Source organism: Artemia sp. Qi Xiang Cuo, chromosome 12 (genome assembly GCF_049724085.1).
Source record: "Artemia sp. Qi Xiang Cuo chromosome 12, ASM4972408v1, whole genome shotgun sequence".
NCBI classification, from domain to species: domain Eukaryota; kingdom Metazoa; phylum Arthropoda; class Branchiopoda; order Anostraca; family Artemiidae; genus Artemia; species Artemia sp. Qi Xiang Cuo.
Window position 1 is genome coordinate 7,255,687 of NC_142805.1, and position 22,380 is coordinate 7,278,066.

A 22,380-nucleotide genomic window follows, 5' to 3' on the forward strand; every position below is an offset into this window, starting at 1 on the left:
GTCTGATTTTATTAATAACATTTTTGTAGCTAGATTTCTTAATCTTTCGTAGGTGTATGTCTGGTTTTATTAATAATATTTGATTTTCTAATTAAGCTGGGTTATAATTTTCAGAAATAAGAACATCCATGTTTAAAACACATCTGATTTTATTAATAATATTTGATTTCCCTTTAATAATGGGTACATTTTTGCATATTTTTTGAACAAAGGTGGGTTTTAGTTTTCAGAAATATGAACATCCCACTTTAAAATACATCTGATTTTATTAATAACATTTTCTTAGCTAGGTCTCTTAACCTGTCGTAGATATGTGTTGTATGAAACTCTTGATGAGGGATTTTTCTATTTTGGACTTTCTGAGCTAGATTTCCTAACCTTTCGTAGGTGTATGTCTGGTTTTATTAATAATATTTGATTTTCTAATCAATTTTGGTTTTAATATCCAGAAATAAGAACATCCATGTTTAAAATACAGCTGGTTTTATTAACATTTGATTTCCCTTTAATAATTGGGTACATTTTTGCATATTTTTTTTTATTAAATTGAGTTATAGTTTTCAGAAATATGAAAATCCCAGTTTAAAAAACATCTGATTTTATTAATAACATTTTCTTAGCTAGGTTTCTTAAAGTTTCGTAGATGTTTGTTGCATATCCTAACCTTTCGTAAGTATATGTCTGGTTAATTTAGACTAGGTTACGTGCGCGCACATAATCTAATCTAAATTAACCTTAAAAATGAATAAAACCCAACTTTATTAAAAAAAATGTAAAAATGTACCCAATTATTAAAGGAAATCAAATATTATTAATAAAATCAGATGTTTTTTAAACATAGATGATCTTATTTCTGAAAATTAAAACCATATTTGATTAGAAAATCAAATATTATTAATAAAACCAGACATATACTTACGAAAGGTCAGGAAATCTAGCTCAGAAAAGTCCAAAATAGCAAACTAAACATCCCAAATCATGAGTTTCATGCAACACACATCTACGAAACGTTAAGAAGCCTAGCTAGGAAAATGTTATTAATAAAATCAGATGTATTTAAACTGGGATCTTCATATTTCTGAAAACTATAACTCAACTTTATAAAAGATATGCACAAATCTACCCAATAATTAAAGGGAAATCAAATGTTATTAATAAAATCAGATATATTTTAAACATGGATGTTCTTATTTCTGGAAATTAAAACCCAAATTGATTAGAAAATCAAATATTATTAATAAAACCAGACATACACCTATGGAAGGTTAGGAAATCTAGTTCAGAACGTCCAAAATAGCTAACTAAACATCCCTCATCAAGAGTTTCATACAACACACATCTACGAAAGGTTAAGAAACCTAGCTAAGAAAATTTTATTAATAAAATCAGATGTATTTTAAAGTGGGATGTTCATATTTCTGAAAACTAAAACCCAACTTTATTAAAAAATATGCAAAAATGTACCCATTATTAAAGGGAAATAAAATATTATTAATAAAATCAGATGTATTTTAAACATAGATGTTCTTAGTTCTGAAAATTATAACCCCACTTGATTTGAAAATCAAATATTATTAATAAAACCAGACATACATCTACGAAAGCTTAATTAATCTAGCTACAAAAATGTTATTAATAAAATCAGACATACAACTATGAAGTTTCAGAAACCTAGCTAAGAAAATGTTATTAATAAAATAAGCTGTATTTTAAACTGGGATGTTCATATTTCTGAAAACTAAAACCCAACTTTATTAAAAAAATATGCAAAAATGTACCCAATTATTAAAAGAAATCAAATATTATTAATAAAATCAGATAAATTTTAAACACGGATTTTCTTATTTCTGAAAATTAAAACCCAACTTTTTTTAGAAAATCAAATATTATTAATAAAACCTGATATACACCTACGAAAGGTTAAGAAAATGTTATTAATAAAATCAGATGTATTTTAAACTGGGGTTTTCATATTTCTGAAAACTAAAACCCAACTTTATTTTTTTTTTAAATTACAAAAATTACCCAATTATTAAAAGAAATCAAATATTATTAATAAAATTGGATGTATTATAAACATGGATGTTCTTATTTCTGAAAATTAAAACCCAACTTGATTAGAAAATCAAATATTATAAATAAAAACAGACATACAACCACGAAAGGTTAGGAAATCTAGCTCAGAAAAGTCCAAAATAGCAAACTAGACATCCCAAATCATGAGTTGCATGCAACTTACATCTACGAAAGATTAAGAAACCTAGCTAAGAAAATGTTATTAATAAAATCAGATGTACTTTAAACTGTAATGTTCATATTTCTGAAAACTAAAATCCAACATTAAAAAAATATGAAAAAATGTACCCATTTATTAAAAGAAATAACAAATTATTAGTAAAATCAGATGTATTTTAAACATTGGATGTTCTTATTTCTGAAAATTAAAACCCAACTTTATTAGAAAATCAAATATTATGAATAAAACCAGGCATACACCTACGAATGGTTAAGAAACCTAGCTAAGAAAATTTTATGAAGAAAATAAGATGTATTTTAAACTGGGATGTTCATAATTCTGAAAGCTAAAACCCAACTTTATTTAAAAAAATGGAAAAATGTACCCTATTATAAGAAAACAAATATTATTAATAAAATCAGATGTATTTTAAACATTGGATGTTCTTATTTCTGAAAATTAAAACCCAACTTGATTATAAAATCAAATATTATTAAAATTAGGAAATCTAGCTCAGAAAAGTCCAAAATAGCAAATTAGATATCCCAAATCATGAGATTCATGCATCATTCAACTACGAAAGGTTAAGAAACCTAATTAAACTGGAATATTCATATTTCTGAAAACTAAAACCCAACTTTACGAAAAAAAATATGCAAAAATTTACCTGTATATTAAAAGAAATCAAATATTATTAATAAAATCAGATTTATTTTAAACACGGATGTTCTTATTTCTGAAAATTAAAACCCAACTTTATTAGAAAATCAAAAATTATTAATAAAACCTGACATATACCTACGAAAGGTTAAGAAACCTAGTTATGAAAATGTTATTAATAAAATCAGATGTATTTTAAACTGGGATGTTCATATTTCTAAAACCCATCTTTATTTAAAAAAAATATGCTAAAATGTATCCCATTTATAAAAAGAAATCAAATATTAATAATAATATCAGATGTATTTTAAACATATATGTTCTTATTTCTGAAAATTAAAACCCAACTTGATTAGAAAATCAAATATTATTTTAAAAAACCAGACATACACCTACGATAGGTTAGGAAATCTAGCTCAGAAAAGTCCAAAATAGCAAACTAGACATCCCAAATCATGAGTTTCATGCAACATACACCTTCGAAAGGTTAAGAAACCTAGCTAAGAAAATGTTAATAATAAAATCAGATGTATTTTAAACTGGGATGTTCATATTTTTGGAAACTATAAGCCAATATTAAAAAAATATGTAAAAATTTACCCATTTATTAAAAGAAATGAAATATTATTAATAAAATCAGATGTATTTTAAACATTGGATGTTCTTATTTCTGAAAATTAGAACCCACATTATTAAAAAATTAAATATTATTAATAAAACCAGGCATACACCTACGAATGGTTAAGAAACCTAGCTAAGAAAATGTTATTAATAAATCAGATGTATTTTAAACTGGGATGTTCATATTTCTGAAAACTAAAATCCAACTTTATTTTTTTTTTAAATATGCAAAAATGTACCCAATTATTAAAAGAAAACAATATTATTAATAAAATCAGATGTATTTTAAACATGGATGTTATTATTTCGGAAAATTAAAACCTAACTTGATTAGAAAATCAAATATTATTAGTAAAACCAGACATACACCTACGATAGGTTAGGAAATCATAGATTCAGTCATTGACTAGTTAACACAAGAGAATTATATAATACTTTTTTGGATATTTTAACTTGGATACTTGGTAAATTTTCCATTGGCTGTTTTCAGCTATACCTTTTTTTGATCCCGCTCACTGTCATCAGTCGTTGCTAGACATTCATACACATTAGGTGTGTGGACGTATTGAGAGAGAGATTTTGCTTTTTTTTCATTTTGTCATTTGCTGAAGCTATGCAAGTGGGAAACCGGGCGTTTGCTCAATTTAAATATTACATGCTGTGGCCTTGTAAAATTACGCGGGTGATACCTGTCAAAGATGATGGAAGTAATTATTAAGTTTGCTGTTATGGAACTGACGAAATTAAAATAGTAACGTCCGAGAATATATGGGCTTACGCGGAGAAATATGAAGAAGCGCTGAGAGATGGCAGAAAAAAATGTTCAGAGAGCGATAAGGCTGTGTACGGAGGACTCGGAAGGTTTAGCCGGGGATTTATCTGAGTCGGTTAACTTGATGCAGAAATTGTTAACCTTCGTGACGGCATACAGGATGAAATTCATAGGAGAGTGGAAGAGCAGTGCAGTAGATTAGGGAGTTCTCCGGTGACACAGATTAAGTCAGATTTTTTTTATACTGTTACGCAAGCTGTCTATGAGGTGATCGATCTGCAATTCAAGGGTAAATTTGAACTGATTGAGAAATCACTTGGTGATTAGCGGGTAAGAATTGTTTGAAGTTGCGCAAAGCTCCAAAAGCTTGAAACTAAGCTGGATGATATAAACCAGTCTTCTCTTCTGACTAAGGTCATTGTATCTGGGATAGACTCTCCCGCGCGTGATTTGCCTCACCTTGGTGAGAAAGTATTAGCTCGACTTAACAGTGAAATGGGACTTAATCTTGATAAATCCGTTATCAAGGGTGCAAGGCGTTTGGGAGGTGCCTCGAAAATAAAAACTCCAATTGAACTTACATTTTTTACTGAGGCATCTGCAGTTGAGATCCTGCGCAAACGCAAGAATTTGAAAGGTACCCGAATCTATGTAAATGAGGTTCTAACCAGGGAAAGACAAGAAATCTACAAGCTTGCGCGCAATAAGTTTGAATTGAAAAATGTATGGACTTTACGAGGTGTTGTTTATGTCAAGTGCGGTTCGCAAATCATTCTGTGTAAAACGATTTCCGACGTAGTTCAGATGCGCAATGTGTCATATGAACCTGTCGTCTAAACTAAGAAGCTGTGAATTTTCTTTTTTTGTTTTATGGATCGTTTTCAGTGTTTTCTTGATTCTCGTTCGAAATTAGATGCTATTCTAAATTCAGATACCGGAAGTGATAAAGATATGCCTTATGTAAATAATCTACCTGAATGTGATTATTCTTCAGGCGAGTTTCTATCGGATAAAACAAAAAGTTGTGATTTTCCGATCAGATCGTTATCTGTATTTGTCTGTATTTGATGAAGGGTTATGTGAAACTATTTTTGTTGAAGTTGTACCTTTGGGCTGTAATCCATTTATTTCGGGTCTGTTTATCGATCTCCGTCGGCTGACCCAAAAATATTTTTTGAACTTGATGAACTGTTTTTAAAAAATCTAGAAACTTTGAAAAAACTGATTATTATTTCGAGTGATTTTAATTTTGATCTTTTGAATCTTGATGTTCAAAATAATAAGGAGTTTTCAAGTCTTATGTTGTGTTCCAATTTTCTTCCAAGTATTTCTCTGCCGACAAGAGTTGCAGCTAACACAGCTACATTATTAGATAATATGTTTTTCTCTCCTGTTTTATTTGATGCTGAAAAATCGTCAGTAATTTTGTCTGATATGTCAGATCATTTTCCGGTGAGTGTTCTTTTAAATTTAAATAATAGTAATAAACGACATCGAGATTCAACAATGGATAATTCAAAAAAGCGATGTACATGGATTGATTGTAAAGTTCTTCGTCAGTTAATTGGTGACCATGATTGGAGTTCGGTTTATGGCTCAGATGACGCAGATGCTGCGTTTTCAGATTTTATTGATCAAATGATGCGACTGCGGGATCGGGCTTCTTCAACACGAGTTTCGCATGGAAATTTTGCGCAGAAATTTGACCCATGGATTACTGAAGGTATTTTGGCATCGTTAAAACATAAAAATAGAAAATTTAAGAATTATTTAAATTTACAGACACCTGAGTCGTGTTAAGAAATAAGAGTTAATAGGAATAAGCAAAAATAAATTATCAGACAAGAGAAGAGAAAACATTATAAAGAGAATTTTTTGGAGTATAAATCGGATATGAGAAAAACATGGCAATTGATAAATGAAAAGATACGTCCTCACAGTCGTAAGAATACTAGTGTTAATTGCCTTGTTTTAAATGGAGAAAATGTTACAGAGCCCAATGAAATTTTAAATTCTTTTGGAGATTATTTCAGTAATATTGGTTTTAGAATTGCATTGACTATGAATATGCAACTGAATTAACCTTCTGTTCCAGTTAATGAGCAAACTGCAGAAAATTCATTTTCTTTTTCTGAGATTAAGCCTCATGAGATTGAAAAAGTTATTCTGAAGCTTGAACGGAGTTTTTCTAATTACGAATTTGGATTTTCGGCTCAAACCGTAAAGCAAATAGCGTCAAGCATTTCACCTTTGTTGGCACATATTTTTAATCTATCACTGATGCATGGGATTTTCCCTGAGCTTTTAAAAAAATCAAATGTTATAGCATTACCTAAAGCTGGGAGTTCAACTGACCCTTCAGATTATAGAGGCATTTCTCTACTTTCGATTTTCAGCAAAATTTTGGAAAAACTTACAAATAGTCAATTACAAAAATATTTATTTGATAGTAAGATTTTACACACGTCTCAATATGGTTTTATAAAAGGAGAGTCAACTGAACTGGCAATTCATGAGCTTTTACTAAATATTTATGATTCACTAGATGATGGTCAACACGTGTTGGCGATTTTTCTTGATGTCGCAAAGGCGTTTGACACCGTAAATCATTCGTTGCTTCTTTTTAAACTAAACTCTCATGGGTTTTCAACACAAGCTGTTAAATTTTTTTCATCTTACCTTTCTGGGAGACGACTAGATTGTGTTGATAAATCTCGTGATCTCCGTTCTGAAACTTTTCTAATTAATTACGGAGTGCCTCAGGGCTCTGTCCTTGGGCCTATTCTATTTATTCTGTTTATAAATGATTTGCCAGACGTTTTGCCTCTTTGTAAAATTATAATGTTTGCTGATGATGTAGTAATTTTTGCTTCTCCCGGGACCTATCAGTTCTTTTCCAGAACCTCGAAAGTACGTTACTAACTGTATCTGATTGGTATTCAAGGAATTTACTAGCTCTTAATGAAAAAAATGCCAATATATGTTATTTTTGCGAACTGGATCAGTAGTGTCAGATACCTTCTCTCTTTTCTTGAATGGTATTGAATTAAAATTGGTAGATCAGTTCAAATATAGTGGGATTATTTTAGATGAAAATTTGTTGTTTTATAAACGTGTAAAAACACAGAAGTTGAAAATTTCGAGAAATATTGGCGTCCTAACTCGTCTTCGTCATTTCTTTCCTCAACCTATTCTAAAATATATTTATTATTCTTTTGTCCACCCATATTTTCTCTATAGCATTTTGATTTGGACATCTATCTTTCCGTCTGTTTTCAAATCTCTCCAAATACTTCAGAATAAAGCAATGAGGATTCTTTTTAATGTTGATTGCAGAACTTCAGTTAGACACCTATATGGGACTTCAGGAATTTTCTCTTTGGACCAACTTCATTTAATTTCTATCTCTAGTATTTGTCACGATTACCAATATAGTAATTTACCTGCAAATTTCTCCGGCATTTTCTCAACTAATTCTCAATTTCATAATTATCCTACTACGCGTCGTTCAGACTTTTCGTGTGAAAGTCGCCCGATATCGAGAGCGGATTCAGCATCCGTCACACTGGCCCAAAAATCTGGAACTCAATTCCAGCATCAGTTTGAGAATGCAGCAACAAGCGAAATTTTCTAAGACTGGTGAAGAAATATCTTATGACATGCTAAGCATTTTTTTTCATTAGGGTTTTCTTTTTCGTTGTTGTAAAATTTAGTTAGAAAATGGCTGTGTATTTTCGTTGGCAATATTTTCAGCGCTAAAGTATGCCACCAGGCATGTGCGCTGTTTTGTGACATTTATTTATGTACGTGTTATAAATAAAAAATATTCTACTCTATTCTACTCTCAGAAAAGTCCAAAATAGAAAACTAGACATCCCAAATCATGAGTTTCATTTAACATCCATCTACGAAAGGTTAAGAAACCTAGCTAAGAAAATTTTATTAATAAAATCAGATGTATTTTAAACTGGGATGTTCATATTTCTGAAAACTAAAACCCCACCTTATTAAAAAATATGCAAAAATGTATCCCAATTATTAAAGGTAATCAATTATTATAAATAAAATCAGATAAATGTTAAACATGGATGTTTTTATTTCTGAAAATAAAAACCCAACTTTATTGGAAAATAAAATATTATTAATAAAACCAGACATACACCTACGAATGGTTAAGAAACCTAGCTCTGAAAATTTTATTAATAAAATCAGATGTATTTTAAACTGAGATGTTCATATTTCTGAAAACTAAAACCCAACTTTTTTTTAAAAAAATATGCAAAAATGTTCCCAATTATTAAATGAAATCAAATATTACTAATAAAATCAGATGTATTTTAAACATGGATGTTCTTATTTCTGAAAATCAAAACCCAACTTTATTAGAAAAATATGTAAAAATATACCCAATTATTAATAGGAAATCAAATATTATTAATAAAATAAGATGTATTTTAAACATGGATTTTCTTATTATTAAAAATTAAAACCCAACTTGATTAGAAAATCAAATATTATTTGTATAACCGGACATACACCTACGAAAGCTTAGGAAGTCTAGCTTAGAAAAGACCAAAATAGCAAACTATACATCCCAAATCACGAGTTTCATGCAATATACATGTTATTAATAGAATCAGATGTATTTTAAACTGGGAATGTTCATATTTCTGAAAACTAAACCCCAACTTTATCTAATAAAATATGCAAAAATGTACCCAATTATTAAATATAATAGACTTAATGTCCTTTGTAAAAGCCTGGACGAGATACAATGTCCTTGGTAAAAGTCTGGAGGAGATTTAATGTCCTTGATAAAAGTCTGAACGACATTTAATGTCCTTGGTAAAAGCCTGGACGAGATTTAATTTCATAGGTAAAAGCCTGGACGAGATTTAATGTCCTTGGTAAAGGCCTGGACAAGATTTAATGTCCTTGGTAAAAGTATGGACGAGATTTAATGTCCTTGGTAAAAGCCTCAAATTATATCTTGAATAAGTTTTAGCTTTAGCTGAAAAACTTTTTTTGTTTGTTAATTTCGTGTCTCAAGCGCGCAAAAAAAAGTATTAAAAAATGGAGGGAGGGGTCCCAAAAGTTATGGGGAGGGGGGCCTTCTGTGTCTCAAGAGCGCAAAAAAAGTAAAAAAAAATAGAGGGGGGCAAAAAGATGGAGGGGGGCGGAGGCCCTTCTGTGTCTCAAACGCGCAAAAAAGTATTTTAAAAAATGGGGGGGTGCTAAAAAAGTTGGAGGCGGGCCTTGTTGGTTGGTGTTTGGGACCTTACAACACTTTTCAAATGGTACTTGTGTATTATACAGAACACAGTCGAGAACCGCCCAAATAAAAAATAATATGTATCTCTTAATAGGAGTTAGCATTCCCTGAGATGCCTTACCAGTTTCGTTTCTACTTTCAAATTTATCTTATCTCATGGAGAAATTGTGTCAATCAGATATCTTGTCTCGTCTGTATTTCCAACTCTCTGATAAGAATGTTCCAATGTTGAAATTTCCTTATCTGATGATGTCACCTTGTTATCCCAATATTTCTAACCGGTGATTGACAGCTGTGAAATTTCCTTATATGATGATGTTACCTTGTTATCCTAATATTTCTAACCGGTGATTGACAGATGTCTTCTGTTACTCGCAGTATTCTACCTCAGTGGAGGTCAATGATCTTTTCATGCTCGTATTCACTGAACACGTTGCGTCACTCCCGTTAGTAGGTCATTGCCCATATATGGATCTCGTACAGTACCATCTGGGCCCCCTCTACTGGCGTAGAAAGGGCGTAATTTGATATGGGGCAGGGGGAGGCAACTACACCCTTCAGATCTAAGTTTGCCCCCCAGACCTCATTCACCCCCCAGGCTGAAATTTTGTTTCTGAAAAAAAAACTAAGATAAGCCTTCATAATTCAAACATCCAGAGAAACAGGTCAGTTTTCTTTAGTATATCTTTGCCTCTATGGTAATATATGGCACATTTTTACATTTTCACTATCATTTTCACTTGATTTGGAAAAATTAGATCCAACTTTACCCCCTCCCACCTCAGGATTTTGACAAAATTACGTCACTCGCGTAGATATGAGCAATATCTGTTATATGAGCTATGCAAACTGGACAACATCTGTCTAGACACATGCGATACCAATACGCCCAATAACAATAAGCTCACGCCGATACGCGTGGTATAAATACGCCCGATACCGATACAGTGTGCAGCCCTTTCTCCAGGGAGTATGGAGGGTCGTATCATCACCAAAACCAAAGATATTTGACCTTAGAACTATGTTGAACAAAATGACTATCTCAAAATTATGATTGGATGACTTTGGGGGAGGGGATCTTCAGGGAGGGGGGGGGGCTAGATGCCCTACAATATTTTTGATCACTTGAAAAGGACACTACAAAATTTAATTTCCGTTCGAATGAGCGATTATACATCTCTCTGTGATGTTCTGGTTACCCCCTAGCCCTGCTAGAAAAAAGAAAAAAAAACGGGAGACGCGTCAGTGCTACAACAAGGAAAAAGTCATTTTCTTTGTTGTTCATGGAGGGGGAGTATAATTGCTCTGTATAAGAGTTTCGACCATGGTGATTCCAATGGTACATTTTTCATTTTGATCTGACGCCATTTTCGAGGGGTTTCAGGCTTTTTTTCGAAATCATCAAAAAATTTTCTCGCAATAAACTTTTACTTTTAAGAGGAACCAAAATAATAGTCACCATTCTTCAATCAGTGTCAGGTTGATTTAAATCTGATTTAATCAGATTTAAAACTGATTTAAATCACGTAGATATGAGCAATAGCTTTCAAATCAGCCATTAAACATCTCTCTAAGAAGCTCTGGCAGTCCACTAGCCCCTTGCTTTTCCACTTGGGACATGGCATCAATAGTGCCACTTTTAGTGCCATTTGGCAGTTGAAGTTAATGGAATTTATAAATAAAACGTAGATATGAGAAATAGCTTTAATGTGAGCTATTAAACATCTGTCCACGATGTTCTTGTACCCCGCTAGCCCCACCCCTGGACAAATGATACATAATGTGCCATTTTTGTGCCATATGGCTCATGCAGATGGTGAAATTTATAAGAATCATGTAGATATGAAACATAGCTTTCTAATGAGCCATTAAGCATCTCTCTTATGATGTTCTGGTAAACCGCTAGCCCTGGAAAAAAAGGGAGACAGATCAGTGCTACCCATACAAAAAAGTGATTTTTCTTTTTTGTCAAGGTTGGGGACTGTAATTTCCCTGAATAAGGTTTTCGGCTATGCTGATTCCCAATGGTACACTTTTCATTTTGATCTGACCCCTTTTTCGAGGGGTTTCAGGCTTTTTTTCGAAATAACCCTAAATTTTATTTTCCCAATAAACTTTTATTTTAATACGAACTGAAATGATAGTTACCATTCCTGAATCAACGTGAGATGGAAATTTTTTTTCACCAGGCAGTTTTTTTTCTAAAAGCGATTTTTTTACTTTTGGTTACTATGGGCCGTGGTTCGCTCTTTACTAGGTTGCAGCTGGCGCTGCAACCATGATTCATTACAATAAAGAATTTGATTTTTGTTTTGTTGTTCCAACCAAATCATATAAAAAAAATGTTTGTGGAAAAATGGAAAGGGGTCACTCAGTCACAAATTAGAACTTTTATTTTCCTTATTAATCTATTGGCAGGCAGCCAACAATGGGGCAACGCGCATTTTTTACATGGTTTTCCTATTCTACTCTCTTTCCTTTGTTTTCCTGGTAATTACTTTATAGTCCCAAATTTCAAGGAGGGGCATGCCCCATCCCCCCCTGCCGGTGCCCATGATATGGCATATAATACCATATTATAATTAATCAACTATTCGGATTCTAGAGACTTCTAACTACCTGGAACAGTCAAAAGAGACTGACCACGTATTTGAATCAATTTATGAAACATGGAAACCCCAATTCTGTTTGACATCACTGCTGCTAAGCAAGGTAATTGCTATTATGGGTGGATTAGCTAATTTTTTGTTTATTTTTACTAGTTTTGTTTGACAGTTGGCGCAGTTGTTACCATTTCCGACTTTTTCTTCTACTTTACCTCGAAAAATAAATTAAACAAGCTATAAAACTTAACTACTATTAATTAAAAAGTATTTTTTGCAAAGACATTTTCCAAATTAATTTCTTGCAAATACCGTTAAGCAATTTGATAAATTATTACCCTCAAATTGAGTACAAAATCCTTTGTTAAACTTAGAGTTTTAAATGGTTTTATTTACTTTAACAGGAAAAGTGTGGTGTTGAGAAGCAGCACATATTTCAGAATCAATTAAAAGAAGTATAAATATTTTTAATGAATGTCTAGCACCTCAGCTTTTTCTCAAACCTTTCCTATATCTTCTTTATGAAGCTTTTTGTTTGTGTAAAGTCACCTCTTCCCTATGCTCCGTCACTATTTATTCTAAAACGTTATGTTATTGTAAATACTAATTATACTCTTATTCAGGCATATGATACGTTTTATTGGGGGAGGGGTGGGACTTAAAATCTCTTTTATTGAAGAATAGATTTTTCCAATTACAATATGTTCTATATTTTTCTTTTTAAAAATCCTTTTTCTAATGAAATAAACAATACTGAAAGACTCAACCCCCTGCCCTTTTTTCTTTCTGCTTGGTTTCTTTAATAATGGATTTCATACTTTAGGATTCCTAAACATTATAGTTATTTTTGAGAATACAATTTTTTGTGCCAGAAAACAGAACTTCGGGTACCACAGTTTCTTTTACTACTTAAAAGGGGGTACTTTAGCTTTTCATTTCTATTCAAATCAGATTTCTCTCAGTATTTCAAACCCACAGTGTTGAAAAAATCGTACTTGGAAAAAAAAACAGGTAGCAAAAGAAATACATAAATGTTACTCTTGGATAAACTTGATTTATCTTTTTATTCAAAGTGAGGCTTCCACTTCTCCCCTTTAAAAGTTTTAATGGGAGAATTTTCAACAGTATGCTTCTAATTTCGATATGACTTTAGAGGGGTTTGAATTCAGCCTCTTTTTTTAAAGTTTTTAAAAAGTTTCATTTCCTTTTAACATGAATAATAGTTGGGATTTCTGAATCCGCGTGCACAGAAAAAAGCCTTTCTCTAGACAGTTTTGTAGAAAATCGACTTTCAAACTTTTTCATTCTATTGGTTGAGGTTTGCGCTTTATATTTCAGCTATAGGTCCAACCATGAGATGTAAAATAATAGTCTATTAATGAGATGTAACATTCCTGCCAATCAGCATAGTTACAAGAATAATGAGTCGATAATCAGATTGAAATGCCATATTTTTCTAGCTAGAAAGTTTTTCTTTAAAAACAAGTCTTAAGCTTTCTCTTACTAGTGGTTATTGGCTCTTTACTAGGTATATTGCTTCAATTTTGATGAAGATCGTTTTTGACAGAACTTGTAACTATTTGCAATTATTTTCATAATATTTTTTTTTTCCAACCTTATAATCTTAACCTTAGTATATATTTACATAGTTTTTAGATGCTGGGAGGATAAATTTACCTTTAATCCTTCACAAATTGCCATACAAAGAGTATATGGTAATCTGAATGTTTTATGGCTTCAATTTGTTGTTTAGTGAGCGTGTCCTTATGATTTTTATTCTAATTTTGTAGAAGCTGAAGACACCTCCTCAAATGATGATAAAGACATTTTTGGAAGTGCACATACTAAGTTATTACTGGAAAATGCGGCGAATCTTTTTGCTGTTCCTTCTGAAATTTCTGGAGCTTGTAAACATAAAGTTGACCATGTGAAGCTGGAGCCGAACACTGTCGGAGATAAAGGTATGCTTCACATATCCTGATCTTTCTCTGTATTTTGTGTGTCCAAAATGAGAAGGTGTAACTTATGCTTCCTTTGAAATTGTGGCGGGATTTGAAAAATAGGTGTTTGTTGAAGCTTAGTGCATTGTTTGTATTGAAAAAAAAATATTTAGTAAATAACAGTCCTGGATGGTTCTAACTATTAAGTCGTCAAATTTTGTATTCCAATTAGATCCCTGGATAAAACGACAATCTTAATTTATATTGAAACTTCTTTTTATGGTTTTTGGATTTCATTAGATTTCTTTAAAAATTTTTAAAATATGAGATATTTTCTGTTGTATGTAGTGCAAAGCTTTGGCTATACGTATCCTTCAGGGTTCTCACTGGCCCTGTAAAACCTGGAAAATGGAAGACCAGCTTGCTAGTCATAGTAAATTCCTGGAAAATAGGCGGGGGGGGGGATACAATGTCCTAGGAAAGTTTTAAATAGTCTAAGAAAATAATCCTCTCTCTTTATGAATGAATGCAAATGGTTTAAGCATTTAAAGCATGAACGTCTGTTTCTTTGAAAATCCTTTAACAATAGTAATCTTTCAAAATTTTTATTTTGAAAGATTTATCTTGAAAAACAATTTTATTCTGTTTACATGCATCAGCTGATAAACATCAGCTGTCGTTTAAATACGTTGTTTCATTACCCTTGCATTGTATTATTCCTTTTTTTCTACTTAATTTTTAACCCAAAAATAGTTAGTTTACAAAACATAATTACATAAAAAATTATATTTTACCTTTTTTGTTTGCTGAGTTGCTAATATTGAACGATGGTATTTTATTGTTTTTTTGTTTTTTTTTTTTTAATATGAGCCTTAAGTCATCTCAAATGATAATTATTTAGACCATTTATTTATTTGTTTAAGCGTTTTCTACTTCTGAATGATAAAAAAGATTTGATGGACAAAGGATCTGTAAAGGAAACTTTTTTATTTTTTTTTTTTTTACTGAGGTCAAATAACCCTTTCTGGCAGTCTTAGACCCTTTTACACAGAATCAACTTATTTTCAGAAGTTTATTAGGAAGGGTCTGGCCAGAAAGGCTAGACCCTTTCTGGCCTTTCTGGCAGTCTACTTAGGTGGTAAATCCTAAAACAAATTAAATTTATAATTTGGGAGGAATAGACAAATAACAGAAAAAATCCTGTTGTTAAATTTATAAGTTAATTTTTTTCATCCAGAAATAATGTTTTTTCTGAAATCAATTAATTCCAGAATTTTGTTTTATTAATTCTTATAGGTTACTGCTAACACTTATTAAAGAGACATTAGTCAAACACAATTAATGATGCTTTGTTCTATAATAAAATATGAATGCTAAAGGGGATGCTTTAAATGTATTTAAATTAGAAGACGTGCTTGAGTAAAATTTTGAATAGAACTTGTGCATCCACAGGCAGAGCCAAGTATCCTGTTTTTTATAAACAGCCTTTAATGGCCGTATATAAAAGCCCTCATAGAGGCCTTTAAAGGCCAAATATTGGTGTTTGGCCCCCTCCCAAATACTGTATCCTGAAGACCTGCCTGGACTAAATTGACTTAAAATAACCAATACTGAAACAACAGAATGCATTTTAGCATCAGAAATCACAGTCTTATAGTCATCAGTTTTATAGATTGTGAGCAGGCCTTTGATTAAGCCAATGGAAGAGCTTTAACTTTTATGCCAATTTACTTTTACTTTTATGCAATTAAGCCAATGGAAGAGCTTAATTTAAATGTTTTTACTTTTATAACTTTAATAAATCAAATAATATTAACATTTGATTACTAAAAATCAGTATATGTATATTAAACTGACAATGTACATTCATTAGTATTTTTTTCAGTAAAGTTCAAATTATGCTCTGGCCTTGGGAAGGCATAGGAGATTTGCGCCCAACTTATGTTAATTTCTGCTCCTTTTGAGTTTGACTTGGTTATTTATTGTAATTTCTGTTCGTTTTGGCTTTCATTTATTTATCGATGCTGATTTATGGTAGTTTCACACTTGGTAGATTATTTGATTTTATTTTTGCTCATTTTTTGTTTAATGGAGTTCTCTACTTTTCTTAGAAAAACTTATTTTGTGGAAAAAGTTTTTTTTTAATTAATGTCTGTTCGTTTTATATTGATATATTTTTTTCCGGGAAAAAGAAAATAATTCTTTAAATCTTTTCTTTTTTTAAGACTTTATAGTTTGGCCTGTTATTTGTATACTGGAGAGAAATTTTCAAAAATTATTAACAACATACGCCCTTTTAAAAATCTGGACACAAATAGTAGTGTTTAATTTAGTTTCATACCTCCTCTAGTTGACCTGAAATAGAAAACTTGATACCATTCGCAAAAAAAAATCTGTTTATTTTCTTTGATAGCTTAGATACACTTATGCTATTTTGATTTGGTTAAATTAAGAGCAGAAGTAGCCCCGAAATTTTGAACATAACATCCTCAGTTGTTCTTGGGATACTGCTGAGATGCCTTATTGGGAATTAGCATTAACATAGTGCATTTTGATTTAATCTTAAGGCAATGTTTAGTTTTTAAACATAATGGGCAAATGGAAGGGTGGGCGTGTGAGGGGGACTATTTGCCCTCCAATCACTCTCGACTATTAAAAAGGACATTAGCCATTTCAATTTTCAATCGAATGATCCCTTTTGAAGTTTCTATGACAACGCTTTCAATAAAAACCTTATACGCCCCCAGGGCATAACTTACAACCCTTGCCCTGAGGGCTGGGGGGGGGGTTGTCATCCTCAAAGACCTAACTTCCAGAACTTTCAACTACGTTGAAGAAAATTGCTATCTCAAAATTTTGATTGGATGTGTTTGGGGAAATGGTGGCCGTGAGAGGGGGGTTAGTTGCCCTCCAATCACTTCCGTCTATTAAAAAGGGTACTAGCCCTTACGGAACTCCTTCGTTATACCTACTCTTTTATATATGTCAAACTGTAGACGTGACGGAAAACTAGTTTTTACGGGATGATTCAAGACACCGCTGTAGAGAAATACTCTGTATAGCGGGGTTTTAATTGCGTATAAAATATTTAAAGTGTGTGTTTTGTTTTTTTTCGCCATCCCCCTAGTGTGCAAATATATAGCCCAAATTAGTTTCTAAACTTTTATATATTCATCCTATTTTTCTTTATTTCATTAGCATTAACCAAACTAGCTGTATATAAAAGAGTATGTATAACGAAGGAATACCGCCCTTTCAATTTCCAATCGAATGAGCCCTTTTTGAAGTCTATACGACAACGCTTTCTATAAAAACCTTATATGCCCCAGGGCATAACTTACAACCCTTCAACTGTGGGCTGTGAGGGGGTTGTCTTCCTCAAAGACATAATTTCCAGACCTTTCAACTACGTTTAACAAAACGGCTGTCTCAAAATTTTGATTGGATGTGTTTGTGGAATGGTGGGCGTGAGAGGGGGGTTACTTGCCATCCAATCACTTTCGACTATTAAAAAGGGCACAAGCCATCTCAATTTCGACTATCAAAAACGGCACAAGCCTTTTGCATTTCCAATCGAATGAGCCCTTTTTCAAGTTTCTACGACAAATCTTTCAATAAAAACCTTACATGCCCCCAGGGCATAACTTAAACCCATAACCTTAAAGCTGTGGGGGGAGTATCATCTTCTTAGGTATAATTTCCAGATCTTTCAACTACTTTGAACAAAATGGCTATCTCCAAATTTTGATTGGATGTGTTTGGATAAATGGTGGGCGTGGAAGGGGTGTTAAGCGCCTTCCAATCACTTTCGACCATTAAAAAGGGTACTAGCCATTTCCATTTCCAATCAAATGAGCCCTTTTTGAAGTTTCTACGACAACGCTTTCTATAAAAAAAAAACCTTATGTGCTCCCAGGGCATAACCTACATCCCTTGCCCTGAGGGCTGTGGGGGGTTGTCATCCTCAAAGACCTAAATTCCAGAATTTTGAACTACGTTGAACAAAATGGTAATCTCAAAACGTTTTTTGGATGTATTAGGAAATATGGTATGCGAGAAGGCATTTTAGTTGCCCTCAATTCACTTCCGACTATTAAAAATAGTACTAGCCCTTTCAATTTGAAATCGAAAGAGACCTTTTTGAAGTTTCTACGACAACACTTTCTTTAAAAAACCTTATATGACCCCAGGGCATAACTTATAACCCTTGCCCTGAGGGTTGAAGGGGAGTGTCGTCCTCAAAAACATAATTTCTATCTTGAAATCAACTACACTGAACAAATTGGCTATCTCTAAATTTTGATTGGATGTGTTGGGGCAAATGGTGGGTGTGGAAGGGGTGTTAGTTGCCTTTCAATCATTTTCGACTATTAAAAAGGGCACAAGCCACTCCAATTTCCAATCGACTGAGCCCTTTGCGATGTTTTCACGACATCTCCTTCGATACGAAGTGCCCTGGTCTAAAGAAAGAAAGAAAAAATAATACATTTTGCCAACAACGTTCTTTACTTAGGCAGCGCTATTGCGCTGCCTATGATGTTAAAAAAATGCATTAAAGTAATTACTGTACGAGAATAGCACTTCTGCGGTTAAGATAGAAAGATGGTAATTAGCTAGTTCATATTCTGTCAGGAGTTTTGCAGGGCTGTGTTCTATCCTCAATTATAGGGATCATTTTGATAGAATTTGTCTTAAGTAGCACAGCAAATGCAATGGAAGAAAAAGGAATCAAATGGGAAAGAAAACTTCCCTCGACTTAGGTAATGCTGATCATTTTAGCATCCTAGATGAAAGTGTGAGCAAAATGAAGGATGTTTTAGAGGTTTTACGATTCAAGATACTAGAACAGGTTTGAAAATTAATGTTAAGAAGACTAAGTTGCTAAGGCTATGAGTAAGTGAAAATGAAAGGTGATATTGGGTAACGAAATGATTGATCAAGTGGACAGCTTCACTTACCTTGTAGTATTATTAGTAAAGATGGTGAGAGAAGCAAAGATGTTAAAAGTAGAAAAGCCAAGGCTCGGGGTGTTTTTGTTTACAGTTGAATTAATTTTGGAAGAATAGGAAGATAAGCCTTCAAACCAAGATTAGAATATTGGAAGCTACAGTGAAAATAGTGGTCAGATATGGTTATGAAGCATGGGAGACGATTCGCCAAAAACGGAGGAAGATTTGCTAGATGTTTCCTAGAGAAATTGCTTACTGATTTTATTGGGTACCCGACTGACTGACCGTATTTAAAACAGTAGGCTATACGAAAAATGTGGTTTATTCCCTTTATCTAGGGCCATAATGAGAGGAAAGTTGAAATTGTTAGGGAACTTTTTTTGAACATTATCAAGATTTTCCTGTATGGCCGACCGTCTATGGCTAACCGTCTCCACGGCTGTTCTGGAATAGTCTATTAAAGAAATATTTAATATAAATTTTATGGGTGTAAAGAGGGAAGCTTTGATTAGATTGCGATTGAGGCGGAGCGTGCATAGCTACGTTGCCCTTCGGGGGCTTGGTGCTGCGGTGAGTTGCTGGTAGCAGTAGTAATATGCCAATGTATATCTCCATAGTTTAATCATTCTATTAAAACACCATAGTTTCACTTGAATGCAACACTGTTGCCGAAGAACTGGATAATTTGAAAGGGGCCCAATCAGTTAGATTCATTTTGAAATCAAATAAAAACTTGGCTTCTTCATGATTATTGCCTTTCACAGAAGTTGTGGTGTTAGTTGTTATGTCATATGTGGATACAGATTTTTGAGATTTGATTTGTGTTTATTTTCTTCTGGCAAATAGTATAGTTTAAGTTATCAGTTTTTTGATCGCCGGAAACGTCTTGATTTTTTACAGAAAAAAGTTATTTCACACATTTGTGGCTGTAACAAGAGAAAGTAAGTCATACTTTTCTTACCGTCCTACCTACCACATGCTATCTACAATATCTACCTTTTATAAATTTAGAAAATATACATTTATATATGGAAAATATAAAACAAACGTTTCTTTGGAGGATTTGACTAAAAAGAGCTTGATCAGAAATTATTGATTTGATTTCAAGACAAAAGCCACCCTGAACTAAAGTTGCACATAGCCAGAATACTAAATTATCAAATAAAGGAAGGAATAAAGAATTAGAACTCCTATAAAAATAAGGCCTCAAATTGGTTTTTATAAATTAAAGACTGAGGTAAGAGTTATTAAATTTTTATTTATAGTAACTGTGTAAGGCTATAAACTATAAATGCTGAGATGTGTACTAAATAAAAAATGGGCTACAAAAATCAAAGTCTTAAGGATTTTTTTGAGTAATTTTTTTTTATTATAGTTCTCCCTGTTGGAGCCTCCTCTGAGGAGCATATCAGCAAACAAGAATGTGGATTACTTAGCATGCCAGGTCTTACCAGAATATGTCTAAAAAACGAAATGGATTTGAATTGTCAAAATGAGGTGCCAAGTCACATTTATGAATTTGCTGAAAGTGATGTGGCACAACAGGAGGTTTCTCGTGCTGAAAAAAGACCTTTCGAGTGTGATATATGTAAGAAACATTTTACTACAAATTTCAATTTATCCGTTCATCAAAGAACTCGTACTGCTGATAAACCTTTTGAATGTTGTACATGTAAGAAATGTTTTGCTTCAACTTCCAGTTTATCTTATCACAAAAGAACTCATACTGGAGAGAAATCTTTTGAATGTCATGTATGTGAGACAACCTTCTACCGAAAAGATAACCTATTTGATCATCAAAGAACTCATACTGGAGAAAAACCTTTTGAATGTAATGTATTTGACAAACGTTTTCCTACAAGTTCCCGTTTATCTCGTCACCAGAGAACTCATACCGGAGAAAAACCTTTCGAATGTGGAGTATGTGAGAAAACATTCCGCCAAAAAGCCCATCTGTTTCTTCACCAGAGAACTCATACTGGAGAAAAACCTTTTCAATGTAATGTATGTGAGAAAACCTTCTACCTAAAAGGTAACTTATTTATTCATCAAAGAACTCATACTGGAGAAAAACCTTTTGAATGTAATGTATGTGAGAAAACATTCTACCGCAAAGGTAACCTATTTCTTCATCAAAGAACTCATACTGGAGAAAAACCTTTTGAATGTAATGCGTGTGACAAACGTTTTACTACAAGTTCCCATTTATCTCGTCACCACAGAACTCATACCGGAGAAAAGCCTTTTGAATGTAATATATGTGAGAAAACCTTCTCCCGTAAAACTTACCTATCTTTTCACCAGACAAGTCATATTGATGAAAAACTTTTTGAATGTGGAATTTGTGAGAAAGGTTTTGCTTCAAATTCTGGGTTATCGTCTCATCAAAGAAGTCACACTGATGGAAAAGCCTTTGGGTTTGTCAGTGTATAAGGTCTTTGTATGTTTTTTAAAAAGTTCATGTTAAAATTTATCCTAGATTTTGTGCTAGAGAAAAACTTCCTGTTGGATATAACTGTTTTCACAGAACAAGTTTTTACAGCAATTATATCTTTGACAAGTATATTGAATATATTTTCAATATTGTTTTTGTTTTTCCGTTTTATATAAGAGCTTGCTTTCCATTGGTAGTTGACTAAACGTATAAACTTTAATCCTACATAATATAGGAGTACATTTTATTTTTATTAATATTGGCGAATACAATGGGAAAACTTAGGGGTGTGTTTTGTTGATTGGCTGAAACCTGCCTTGATTTGGTAAAAATTTTAGTGGTTGATATTCTGTAGTATGCACGCATGAGCAAATATTTTAAGGAAAGGGCCACCCAGGTTTTACTTTTTAATTTGATAAATTTTTTTTATGAAAAAGCGTTATTGACAATCTTTCTCAGGGGCTGCTTAATAGAGGTCAGTAAACGTTAATTTGTTACTCTCAACTTATATTGCAGGATTTGTTTAGTGTCTTGTTCCTGGCTATAGTGAGAGTAGCACACAGATATTGGTTGAAGAATTGTTTGATCTTCAACCTAAAGTGTAATAGGTCCAGTAATAAGTGTTTTTTTTTTTTTACAATAACAAAAAGTTCTTTTAAGCCAAACAATATCATACAAAGCAGCATTCTAAACCACACATCATAATATGATATGTGAGATATCTTTTACATGATATGTGATATATATGATATGAGATATGATATGAGATATGATATCTTATATATGATATGTGATATATGAAATCTTTCGAATGTGAAATATGTGAAAAACGTTTTGCCTCAAATTCTGGGTTATCATCTCATCAAAGAAGTCATACTGATGGAAAAGCCTTT

The 22,380-nt window shown here is 32.5% G+C and overlaps 1 protein-coding gene across 1 annotated transcript; it reads left to right on the top strand.

Annotated features, from left to right (window-relative positions):
• The first annotated feature begins 12,230 nt into the window (after positions 1 to 12,230).
• LOC148945723 (uncharacterized) lies at positions 12,231 to 21,486 on the top strand. The gene is made up of 3 exons (XM_089097494.1): positions 12,231 to 12,273; positions 13,955 to 14,125; positions 20,429 to 21,486. Exons 1-3 carry the CDS (start codon positions 12,231 to 12,233, stop codon positions 21,484 to 21,486), a joined length of 1,272 nt encoding a protein of 423 aa, XP_088953620.1.
• The last annotated feature ends 894 nt before the right edge of the window (positions 21,487 to 22,380 follow it).

Coding starts and splice junctions, on each gene's coding strand:
- LOC148945723 (XM_089097494.1), top strand. CDS start 12,231: ATGGAAACCCCAATTCTGTTTGACATCACTGCTGCTAAGCAAG. Junction 12,274..13,954: donor CATCACTGCTGCTAAGCAAG/GTAATTGCTATT, acceptor CTAATTTTGTAG/AAGCTGAAGACACCTCCTCA. Junction 14,126..20,428: donor GAACACTGTCGGAGATAAAG/GTATGCTTCACA, acceptor TTTTTATTATAG/TTCTCCCTGTTGGAGCCTCC.